The sequence below is a fragment of the Pholis gunnellus genome (genome assembly GCF_910591455.1).
Source record: "Pholis gunnellus genome assembly, chromosome: 19".
In the NCBI taxonomy this organism is placed as follows: Eukaryota; Metazoa; Chordata; class Actinopteri; order Perciformes; family Pholidae; genus Pholis; species Pholis gunnellus.
In genome coordinates this window covers 14,008,413-14,021,133 of record NC_136546.1, presented here as the reverse complement: position 1 = coordinate 14,021,133, position 12,721 = coordinate 14,008,413, and the positions used below count along the sequence as shown (strand labels likewise).

At 39.7% G+C, this 12,721-nt stretch overlaps 1 protein-coding gene across 2 annotated transcripts; it reads left to right on the top strand.

Annotated features, from left to right (window-relative positions):
• The first annotated feature begins 2,676 nt into the window (after positions 1 to 2,676).
• Positions 2,677 to 9,323, top strand: gata4 (GATA binding protein 4). 2 transcript variants are annotated; one of them, XM_079179792.1, is made up of 6 exons: positions 2,677 to 3,306; positions 7,822 to 7,988; positions 8,147 to 8,272; positions 8,482 to 8,563; positions 8,716 to 8,852; positions 9,040 to 9,323. In XM_079179792.1, exons 1-6 carry the CDS (start codon positions 2,784 to 2,786, stop codon positions 9,163 to 9,165), a joined length of 1,161 nt encoding a protein of 386 aa, XP_079035918.1. In that variant the 5' UTR covers positions 2,677 to 2,783; the 3' UTR covers positions 9,166 to 9,323. The 2 variants fall into 2 exon arrangements, with proteins under 2 accessions (XP_079035918.1, XP_079035917.1); XM_079179791.1 differs by having other exon boundaries at positions 8,482 to 8,590.
• The last annotated feature ends 3,398 nt before the right edge of the window (positions 9,324 to 12,721 follow it).

Here is a 12,721-nt window from a genome sequence, read left to right as displayed (position 1 = left end):
GTCCCTCACCAACACCTCCTCATTAATGCACACTGAAAACACACACAGTTGCACAGAATAGTGGTTATAACACACACACACACACACACACACACACACACACACACACACACACACACACACACACACACACACAGTTGTCATGGGTTCTGGCCTCTGTCACTGTCAGTGATACAGCCTGGCATGTGCAAACACACAAAGGAAAACACTCACTGTACTTTGCAATAACAGAAAAAAAGGACGAACTATGTTTGATTTCTTTTGACTTTTTGTAAACTTCTCACCCCGTATTTGCTCTGATTAGACTGAACTTTGCTGCTGCTGCTTAGTCTAAACTTATCTTGCCCAACAAACTTCTCGTACAACATGTAAAACTATAGAAACACAGGCTGACCCTCTGTAGGCATACATTACCTGGAACCATAAACGCATGAATCATTTCTGACTGTGGTGCTACTTTAAGCCCTCGCAGGCCAACAGGGACCCACGCCTTGATATTATTAGCCACCAATTGGTGGTTCTGTTATCAGCCAGCAGTTACACATTGATGACAGTTCCCCATTTCCATTGAGGCAATATTGCTCTATTTGCCTTGACTTCTACAAGAGACAGAGGGGGGAGTGAATCAATACTGCTGTATACGGTTATAGGTTATTGTATAAGGTTCATGTACAGATGGTGGGTGTCCCCAGACTTCTGTAGTCTGCTCCTCATCTCTCTCTTGGCACATATATATATATATATTTTTTTTAACTAGTGAGTTCAGTTGTTTTAAAAGTGCAATGCAAAATCAGTGGACTCTTTTAAAGGTCCTGCAGTTAAATGATACACCCATGCAGGTGTTTTCAACCATAGAGCTCTTCTCTGAGCTACTTGATTAACATGTTTTGATGCACCTGTTGCAGTGGTACAATTTACATATGGGTCTTTTTTTAAATCATTTTTAAATGATGTATTTGTTAGGGGAAATGTAAAATATGATCATGAATTATATGCATTTCACTAAAGTAAATCCACATATAGTCCATGAGCCACCTGATTCTGAGATGAAAGCACTAACGATGATGATCGATTATTTCCTCCAGTGCTGCTTTTATTTTTTAATTTTGTGTCTCTTGTCAAGAAACTTTTAGAAACACGCACACACACACACACACACACACACACTGGACTGTATTGGCAGCCTGTGTAGAGCCACATAACTCAATGAGCGGCTGTCTTGTGGGAAGTGGCTGCACAATGAAATGGCCTCGTGTGTTTACGTTCACTGGTGTTGATGACAGGTATAAATCTCTCCTCATGAGGACAACAACCGCCGGAGACTTCCGACTAAAGACGCGTCAAGCATCCAGCACTATTTTTCATTTTTGTCATGAAGAGAAAAAAAAGAGTAAAAGCCTTAATATTCCTTACTATGAAAATGCCAGTTCAGCACAAGGAAGTAAACTAATCATTTGTGCCAATTTGGAAATAATCATTGAGTCTGGTAATTGTTTCTCTACAGCACGTTCACAAAGGCGTATTTATGTAAAATTCTTCAATCGGATATTGGTTAACTTTCGGCAAATTGGAATGATGAGACTGCGCACATTTAAGTGCACGTTCATAACGGCCAGCACGTGTTGACATACAAATATCTTGATCTGTTATCAGAATAATCAAACTGCATGCGTTTGTAAAGCAGCACGCTGCTGCAAAATGATCAAATATCAGGTTTCCCAGTGGCTTTACAATAGAAGAAATATTTGTACATTTGCGGAAAAATAATATGACTATGACAGTGTAACTATCATTTTAGATAATCATGGGGAAATTGCAGCACTGCAATAAAAGCACCACAGACACACAAGAACATTGTGGCGCTATTCCCGAAAAAATTACTCGTAAATCTACAATCAACCAATCACTATTTAGTGAAAGATTTAATTAAACTTACAATTTAGACCCACGGCGTTTATCCGACAGGCTAATATTTCGGATTAACGAAAACATATTTTGACAAATGTTTAAGAAAGTTGGTGTTGGAGGCTTTGATTAGTATGGAAACAACTTCACGACTCAGATACAAATACAAGCTGGTTTAATGTTCAACATTATTTTATTTACAGATGTTTTAAAGTTGTTTATGACAGATAGAGACTGATCTGCCTGTAACAGTGAATCCAATAAATATACTGTAAAGGGTTCTTATGCAAATTAATTTAATTCATAGATGAAATTAAAAAGTTCGTTTTCTGTTTAAAAAAAAACACCAAAATCCACAAACGAAAAACAATCGATTTTATCGAACATAGGCAGGAGGGACATAATGGGATAAGAAATATACATTTAAAAAAAAGATTCTGGTTAACATTAAAGCCAAGGAGCTTCAGCTATCTAGAATAAAATAAACGTTTGATTAAATTATTTTCATGTTTTGGGCTTGAGAGAGGGAGAGAAAGAGAGAGAGAGAGGGAGAGAAAGAGAGAGGGGGAGAGAGAGAGAGAGAGAGAGAGAGAGAGAGAGAGAGAGAGAGATATGCTGGATCTTGATCAGTCTCTCACTCCGCCTCCACCCTCTCGTGTCTCTTCTTTCAGTTTATTCTTAATTTTCTGATTGTTGCATTTGCTTGACTTCACTTTTTGGGTTCAGATCTGATACCAATTAGGACGACAGAGCCTCGCGGATTGTATTTAATCATATGTAGCCTATTTGCGTTAATACTCAGCAGTCCTGTGCGTAACGGCATCCATACTATCAATATCCATTCTATCAACACGGATGTCCAGCTTCAAGGAGAGGATATGTATCAGGGCATAATGACAACCAACCACGGACCCCACTCCTATGAGGCCGGATTTCTGCACAACGCCTCCACAGCCACCTCTCCGGTTTATGTGCCCACCACCCGGGTCGTCACCCCCATGATGCCGGCGCTGCCTTACCTCCAGACGCCCGGTGTGTCGCAGCAGAGCAGCCCCGCGTCGAGCCACTCAGCCTGGGTGCAGCCGTGCGCCGACACGGTGCCCTCGTACAACCACTCCCCGGTGTCTCCGCGCTTCGCCTTCTCCACCAGCCCGCCTCTGTCCTCCGGGGTGGCCACGGCCCGGGACACGGTGGCTTCTTACAGCAGCCCGCTAAACATCTCTGCCAACGGGAGGGAGCACTACAGCGCCCGGAGCCTCAGCGGGTCGTATCACAGCCCCTACCCGGCCTACATGAGCCCGAACGTGGGTGGAGCGTGGCCTGCGTCCCACTTTGATAGCCCGGTCCTCCACGGTCTCCAAACCGGTGCTCCTCATGGCACAACACGGCACCCAAACATAGGTGAGCAAAACATTTTTTATTCAGCATTTCTATATTTTGTTCACAACAACATGTGTTTTGACTTTTGGAAATTCTGTCATCCAGACAGAAATGTAAAGAATGTCAAACTATCAGCTTCACTGTCACCACAACAAGAAATACGTGCAAATCCAGTAAAAGAGAGAGAGAAGCATGTCCCTTTTATTTATCTGTCAACGATTAATGACAATAGGCCTGCTGTTTATGGCCATAAAAAAACAAACATGAGTGAGGTGAAAGGTTGCCAGGCCCGAAAAAAATACGTTTTTGTTAAAAGAACAAAAGTATTCTCCTGAAAAAGAAAAAAAAATGCAAGTGAGGTAACTGTTTAGTCAGCAGAAATAATCTATCAATTAAAAGCCATCAAGATTAATGCATGTCGTTTATTAGCTGACAGAACACACTGAACACACCAGATTTATTCAAATTATATGATTTTGAAATTACAAATAAATCCATACGCTATTACAATGATACAATACTACAAGAGTATATTTCACACAACCACAGACAAAGCGAATCAATTAGACGTCCTTGAATTACGAGGTACGTTCAAACGTCTGCCCCTAATATGTTTTTTTTAAAGAGCTGACAGTGACGATGTATTATTGTTCCCCAAACTTCTGCTGAACGAAAATATCTAAAACTTCCAAATGAAACATGGCATGAACATATTATGTTTTTATTCATTAGGCTCTATTTGATTAAAACAAGAATAAAAACATGGACGAATAGAAAGTTACAACTGCCACGTGAGATCAATACTGTGATGTGGCCTTGCAGAACGATTAAAGGCTGATTTTCACCTTTTGTTTCTTTTAACGCGGTTTTTAATTCAGTGATGTCTTTTTCGTGACTGATATGGAAAGCACAGCTGTTATTCATAATCATGTTGTATTTGGCAAATTGTATTCCCAGAGGATAAGTTAGTTTTACCTGAGAGGATCGTTTATCAGGCGGGTATTTGAAAGTCTTACTGCAGCTTTACTTTACTTTATTAACACACTTCTGATTCTTCTTGAGGTGACATTTTACAGTAAAAACAAGTAAATAACGTCATTGAGTGAAATTCATTCATGCTTACTTCATTTTCACTTTAATTTTAAATGTATGATTTTAGAAACATGTACATTTTAATTGAAATACCAAATTGTGTGAAGTTTTCCTTCATGAATAAAATAAAACAATAGGCCAGTATTGAGTATTAATGACAAATGATAATACAATATTTCATTTAATACTCACAAACCCAAATCAAACTTAAAATAACATATAATACACATGTTTGGTTTATCTTCAGGAATCACAGTTTGGAGTGTTAGAAAGGAATAATTAACTGAGCCTGAATTGATAACAGTTTATAGGGATTATGGTTTATGGGTTGTGTGTTTGATTGTGGCCTTGTGTGTGAGGCCGGATTTGATTAGAAGTGTGTGTGAAGAATCTGATCCTGAGCAGCAGCAGAATCAGATTCCTCACACCCTCAAAGAAAAATCAATTGTTTTAGATGCAGTGAAACCACTTTTTATTCAAATATATAGCTTTTGTGTCAGCCTATAACGTTATGTCCATGTACTGATTTGAATCTATCGCTGCTGGTTGAACTCTGGACCTCATTCCAACACGTTGATTTTGCTCATTTGTCCGTTTTTTCGATGACTGCTCTCTAGTCTACATTAATAATCAGCGTTGTGTTCATTTGGCTCTTGTTTCTTCCATTATCTACATGTTTGTCCTAATCTGAAGGGTCAGATAGACTTATTATCACTTATTATCACTTATTAGTAGTATTATCTTATTAACAGTTGATTAACAGCTGATTGCTTTCTTCGTTTATACATTTCCATTTTCTGTCTGACAAACTGCTCTTAAATTGTGTGATGATCATTTGAATGAACGATCAGCTGTATAACAGTGTGACAGATAACAGCATTGATCCACACTGACCTCTTCATTTGATTACAATCACAATCAAATCACGGTGTTCAGCCTGTTTACTCACTGCATTTCTCTAGAGATGGTTCAGGCTTCAACTCATTGTTTTACACTCACGTCAAATGAAATCAAAGCTCAGTGGTTGATGAAGTGGCGTTGAGCCGTGCAGTGAAAGTCTCTATTGTTCTGTTGGTGAGTTGGAGAGAAGGGAAACTAATTAAGCTCTGACTTCTTCTTCTCGGTCAGTGAAAGAAGAAAATAAACACAATCAGCGTAAAGTCTAAACTTCAATTCTTCAAAACATTTGTGAAAATATTTTTGAATTGTTTGAAATTCACTTGAATTGAGTTTTTATTGATGCCTTATATCTTTTTTTCCAGAAACATCTCAATGACTCACTTACTTAAATTGGAAAATTATTAACAGTATGTAAACAGCCAAATCATTTATTTGACGACAAGAGATCCAAGACTATGATGTGTTTTATTGGATAATCTTTATAACTTTAGTTTATAAGGCATTATATCTGTATTGCCACTCTGACAGGACCCTGTGATGGAAGTCTCCCCTCCACACAAAGCTTCTTCCTCTGCCTGGAATAAAAATAACAAAAGCCAACTGATGAGTTCAAAAGTTTTGTATTTTCATCATGTTGGCAACTAAGTGACACATATATATTTTTGCAGTTAAGTTAGCATTTAGTGGAAAAAAACTTAAAAAAATAAAAAAAAGTCAAATTTAAAAAGCAGTGAGGATGAAATGTATGAAATATAAAATAATAGATTATGTACAAGTAATTACAAGGATGTAAAAACAAGTAGAACTCCTGTACTGAATTTCTTTTTAAATAAAACTTTATATTATTATTAAAAAAATGTACTTTAAGTATCAAACCTGAAAGTATTCAATACAGAAGAAATGTATCTGTGAATGTTACACTAATATATTTATCATCATTACAATATTATTCCTGCTACATTCATTTGTCGGCAGAATTTAATCTTGGATGCTGCAGCTAATTTAAACTATTTCATAAACTGTTTGGTAGTTCAATTTACAACAATGCATCATATTATGTACACTCATCTTGTGTTTTTTCTTTAAAACAAAATGTGTAGCTACATTTGTCAAATCCATTAGGAGTAAAAAGTGCATAAAGTTGCATAAAACGGAAATGAACTAAATTTGAACTTAGGTAGACTACAGCACAATTTACTAAGTTACTCTACGCCATTGAGAAAGGCCCCTCCATTATTACTATATATTGTATATTATTGTTATATCTTTGCATGTAAAGTCTTTATATACTGTATCTTCAAATGTCATTAGTGACCACAGCTGAAAAAGGTCCCGTGTAAGTGTGATGTCTCAGAAAAGGAGATGTATAAAGCTGATAAAATAAACATTGTAGTTGTACTTTTAAATGCTGCCGCTGTAACACCTTGTTGAAAACAAATGAAAAACACGGTTAAAACCTGTACAGGACACGTATAGCCTTCACATATGTCACAGTTGTTTTCACCTTTGTCCCCTTAAAGTGTCAGCGTCCCCTGATAAAGACACACACTGACATTTACACAGTGGAAAAAAAAATAAAGCTCCATTTAGATAGACACACGGACACTGCAGTGTTTCTTTTGTGTATTGTCTCGTGTTGCTGCGTTGTGTTGGCTGCTAATGGCTCAAGGTCAGCTTGCCCTGCTGTGTCTGTTTTGCTCTCAGCCTTGGAGGAGGCCTGCATATGTATCAGTCACGCTGCAGCGAGGGAGGAGCAGATGGAGGCCAGAGTCATACTCTCTGTTCATTTTACATCACTATTTATAATAAATACGCACGGTGGAGTGGACACTTAAAATAATCTGATTTAAATGTGGCTTTTTTTACGGTTAATGTGTTTGTGCTTTGCACATTTCCTCATTCTCAGCAAACCTCACCGTCGTAGACAAATATAGTAACTTTTACTGTCAGTATCAAACCCCTGATTGATGCCTCCTTCCCCTGAAAGGCTAAGTGGTTCTTCAGAGATATGTGCAACATTGCATGAGATGTCATGCTAACTGAGAGAGAGGGGGAAAGAGGTATAGACACAAAGTCCCTATTTGAATATGATGGAGCTCTATTCCGTCTATATTTCCAGCCGACTCTTTATCTGTCCGAGGTGAGAGATAAGGAGGGATTCCAGTCTGCTGTTGTGTGGGCCTGTGAGACTGCAGCCTGCACCTCCTGCTGGTGCAGAGATGCCTCTGCATTTAATATTCTGAGTTTGACGGAGCAGGAAAGTGTTTATTAAGGAGGGTGGAGAACATTTTTATGTGGCAGAAGCTCTGCTGAAAGTTATTTTCTCTAAGAATCACAGCAATAAGCTCAGTTTGATCTGTAAAATGTAAAAGAATTATGTGGAATCTGTGGAAAGTCTATTTAATTTTCTTTGCAATGCAATTCATTTCACTTTTTCATATAGCAACTGTTTTATTATGTTTTACCAACTCATTGCTAAAACACAATGAATTACTGTTTGATCCGGATCAGGCTCATCATTTCTTTCTCGTCCTCCTCCATCAGACCTGTTTGATGACTTCGCTGAGGGGCGAGAGTGTGTGAACTGCGGTGCGATGTCGACCCCCCTCTGGAGGCGGGATGGTACAGGCCACTACCTGTGCAATGCCTGCGGACTGTACCACAAGATGAACGGCATCAACAGACCTCTTATCAAACCTCAACGACGGCTGGTGGGTGACAGTGGAGCACTTTAATACCGTGACAGTGAAGCAATACAGTGTGTTAATGGACGATAAATTCACCTGCAGTATACCTCAGGGGAAATGTATGCATTTAGTTTTTCTCCTTTTTTTAAACGTAGAACTCTGACATATTTTATATGCTGCAGTCTGCCTCGAGGAGGGTTGGCCTGTCCTGCACCAACTGTCACACCACCACCACCACCTTGTGGCGACGAAACGCAGAGGGAGAGCCGGTCTGCAACGCCTGTGGCCTCTACATGAAACTCCATGGGGTAAGTGCATCTCTGCTACTGCTGACATCTTTAAGAACATCTATACTTTAAATTAAAACGGATCATTCACATTCTTTTTGGATCCTCTGAATCTTGATCACACCATATACGTATTTCTTTCTCGCCGGCCTCCATGGATGCTACACTTCTCCTACTTCTGTCTGCTGTTGACGGCTAAAGGTTATTTATTTGTTCTTGTGTCTTGACAGGTACCACGACCCCTGGCCATGAAGAAAGAGGGGATCCAGACCCGCAAACGCAAACCCAAAAACTTCAACAAGTCCCAAGCTGGTGAGCTTCAAAACCACATGCGCTTAGGTTCGTGTAGATATGTAGATATAGATATTGAGGATCATACTGTAGCTAAGACTTACTAAAAAGGCACATTTGCATGGGCATGCCGTCTGTGAATGTGTAATGACTTCAGTTCTGGTGCTCCACAGGGACCCCAGGCAGTGATGGGACTCCAGTTACGCCAAGCAGCACTCCCAGGGCCTCCACCACCTCTGAGGAGCCTCGACAGATAAAGACAGAGCCGGACACTCACAGCTTGTACACACACCACAGCGCACACGCACAGGTTGGACACCTTTTTAGTCAAATTTCAGGGAATCTTCACATCTTTACATGTATTATATTGATATTTATCCCACATGCCAACTGATATGACAATGAAAGGAAAGGTCAAAGTCTCCATCTATGAAGGACAGATCACGTGACAGATTCCCGTACTGGCCTTCTCACCATTTTCTACTCTATCCCTCTAGATTTCAGCTCTGCCAGCCTACATGGCAGCTCAAGGCGGGGCCGTTCCTCTCAAGATGTCCCCTGGGGGCCACGGCGTGTCTTCTGGCTCCAAAGCTGAGCCCTGGAACAACCTCATCCTGGCCTAGAAGACGTGCAACACAGCATTTCACACCGTACCGATTAAACTCTCCAGAGAGACAAGCGTCTCCAGGAAGCAGACTACCGCTCTGGATGCAGATGTTCCTGCAGCCTTCACACCGCTCAGTGTCTTCAGTGCAGCCGCTTTGGGACAAATGTTTGGGCGGCACAAAAGAAATGGAGATCCTTAACAGAAGGGCACCGATACTGTGCATTCGACCGCAGCGATCGATGGACTGAATGGAGTTTGTTAAAGAGCAGCACTGTGATTAAACAACTCTTGATGTGAAAACCTTTTTTTTTGGTCACTCTACCATGCCAGTGCAGAGCCAATTAACTGACAGATACTGTAACATAAACCAGTAACAATAACAGTGATGACCAGTCTTTATCTCCCTGAGTTATTTTTATTTCAATATATTTGTTTTCATTTTCATATTATTACGGACAGTTTTGCTAAAAAAAAACACACAAATCATGAAAATAATCACAACAGCACACCTTAATGTCAAACGTCAAAGGGTTAGCTCACAATAAGAAAAACAACAACTAGATCTTCACACTTTCATACGGTATTTTCCTCCAGATATGAAATCAGAAGAATGAAAATTACATTTTAAAAAGCCAGAAGCTCTTTACAGAACAAACAATGGGCCGGTTACTTACCAATCAACCAACCTCATTGTGGTCACTTTTCAGTATTTTGTATGTTTGGTAGATGATTTAAACTGTCCAGACGTGATGCTGTCTTTAGATTATGTATATTATTTGGTAAAGCACGTTGCTATTATGTCTTTCAAAGAATTCATTTAGCACCACACACAAACATCCAGTCATCTTAGCAGTAATAGGGCGTAAAACATAGTAAAACAATCTGCAAAACAAAATACCAGTGGGGGTACAAAAATAATATGTATGTGATTTGTGATCCGGGTGAACTGACCCTTTACGTCCCAAAATTGACACACTGATTACAGTCACTTATATGTGATACCAATGATTGTAAAGAACAGGTGTAATTCCATCTAATTGCAGAAAGAAAAGCTATTTATCATAAATTTACTGTAAAACATCCATCACTCCTCAACACCAGAGACATTACCTTCAATAAACATCCCACTCAGTGCAATAGAAACAGTTCCCTGGTGGCATTTTGTTCCTGGATCAGACCTAAACTGTGTGCCTTTTTGATTTAAAATGTAAAAAAAATACATGTCAGTATGGACACCTCTATGAAAAAATACATGAAAAACTACCTATGCAGCAAGCAAGTTGCACATGATGAATGTGGATGGAAGTAATTGTACATAGTTCCCTCTGCTGACACGAGAGCAGATGTGCATCAGACCGCTTGACCATCTTTAATCCTGCTAGTATTTATTATGAAATGCACAGCCCCAAACCACACAGTCATCTAACTGTCATCTATAAGCTGAAGGTTGTTTGACTTTATGTCGGTGTATTGTATCAAAACTGTACAGATTATTGACAATACTCAATGCTTTAATTCGCTTGTGACAATCATGGGGGCAACATGTGGCAACGTGAGATATCGACACATGCAATTACCAACAAATATATGAGCATATATGTAAAAAAAACTCCACTCCAGTATAATTGTAATACACCATTTGAGTTATATTGTAAGTAAAGACACGGTGAGAGATGTACATGTGGACTTTCTCAGTGTGCACTAACACTACCTGATGCCCTTCCTCTGTGTGCAACTGTAGCTCCACTGAGGAAACTAATAAAGACAAAGCATGATGCAAATGGTATGTATGATATAAAAGTTTGGTGTCATTCACTCCACTTCAAATGCATATAACGTGTGTAATATATATATATATATACTGTATAGTTTTGGCTTCTTCATCATCTTTGCGAAGAGGATGGTTATCAGACAACTTGTGGAGCTTCTTCTGAAAACTGTATCCTTCCAATTTCTAAGTATTCTTTTGTGAACTTTGCAATATCTCTGAGGAAAAGCTGGACGGTACATCGATTGAAGTCTTCAGTCAGCTTCTCCCTGATGAGCTCAGCATATTTGCCCTGCAACATCTCCTTCCAGCAGTGTTGAAACCTGAGCCTTATTTGATCCTGGATGGCGTCAGGTAATTGTGAGCTAAAAGCATAATCAAGTGCAAATGCACATCCTCTTTCTAAATATTCCTCAAAACTTTCACTTCTTTCTGAAAGCAGAACTTGTGCAGCCTCGATCACAGTGTTTGCCTCCTGTGTGCAGATTTTTTTCTCCTCTTCTGGTGAGCTTTCAAATATACTGTGCAGATCTTTAAAGTAACTCTTCCAGTCCTGCCCCTGTACGGTGTTTAGCAAAGCAAAACTCACAGATCTCAGGAGGTGTTTCACAGCGGTAAACACAATTTCACACAAAGGATTTATTTCAGTCTTCTCAGCTGCTTTAACGTAGCTCTTGTGGTCCTCACTCTGATCCATACAGTCCACTTGGCTGTAGTTAATATCCTTGAACAGATTTTCTTTAGTTCCTTTGAATCCCCAGCATTTCAAATAACCAATATGAGTCTTTACTCCATACACGCTCCACCACTCCAGAGCTTTCTGGACCAGGTTCAGCATGCATGCATTCGTGTTTCTAGCCAAACACGGGCTGTTCATGGTGAAAACATACACCTTCCATTCCTCTGAGACGGACTCTGACTCTAGAAGTTCCTGCGTTTGTTTGATGATGATGTCCTCGCTGTGTTCTCCATTGTTGTAATTAGGATAATACGGTCCATACATGACAATCTCTTCTTGTTTCTCAATAACGGCCCATGAATGCTGTTTATCTTCTGCACCGCATTCCTCGGTGATGTCACGGTGAAACTCCAAAAACTTCTTGTTGACAGACTCGTTGGGTGAAATGTCATCGTTGGCTTGTCTGGACTTGAGATGTTTCAATACTTTCTTGACAGAGTATTGTGTGTCAGCCCAGGCTGACATCAGCTCAAAGAAGCTCCCGCGCTTTTGTCCCTCCATTCACACAGGCTTCAGGTGCGCAGCTCGTCCTGAAGTTTGGGCGAATACCACAAAAACACTGGTGTCATTTTTGAATATTTTTTTGAAATTTCCAAGCACAAAGTCCAAGTAGACAATTGATAACAATTTGGCCTTAATTGCTTTCTTGCAGTTAGATGAGAGGATAGAAACACTCTCATATCCATAAAAGAGCAACGTGTGGGATTTCGCGGCGTATAGAGGTGAGGTTACATTTCAACTAAATACCCCTCCGCTCTCCACTCCCTATTCATTCCTGTCAGAGAACCACAGTGGCCTGCAGGTAATGTAAAACCATGAAACATGGTGGACTATGTGAAGAGGACCTGCTCCCTATGTAGATAGGAAGGACCCATTATAAGATACAGGTGATTATACACGAATGAAAACAAAGTTAATGTTATATTCTACTTCTGCCAATAAATCCCCCTAAATCCCACACACTGGCTTGTAAAATGTGCATATGGTTGAAATATATATATATATATACTGTGAAAAAATGGCAATATAATGATGTGTGAAGCATATGATCTGACATACTGTAAC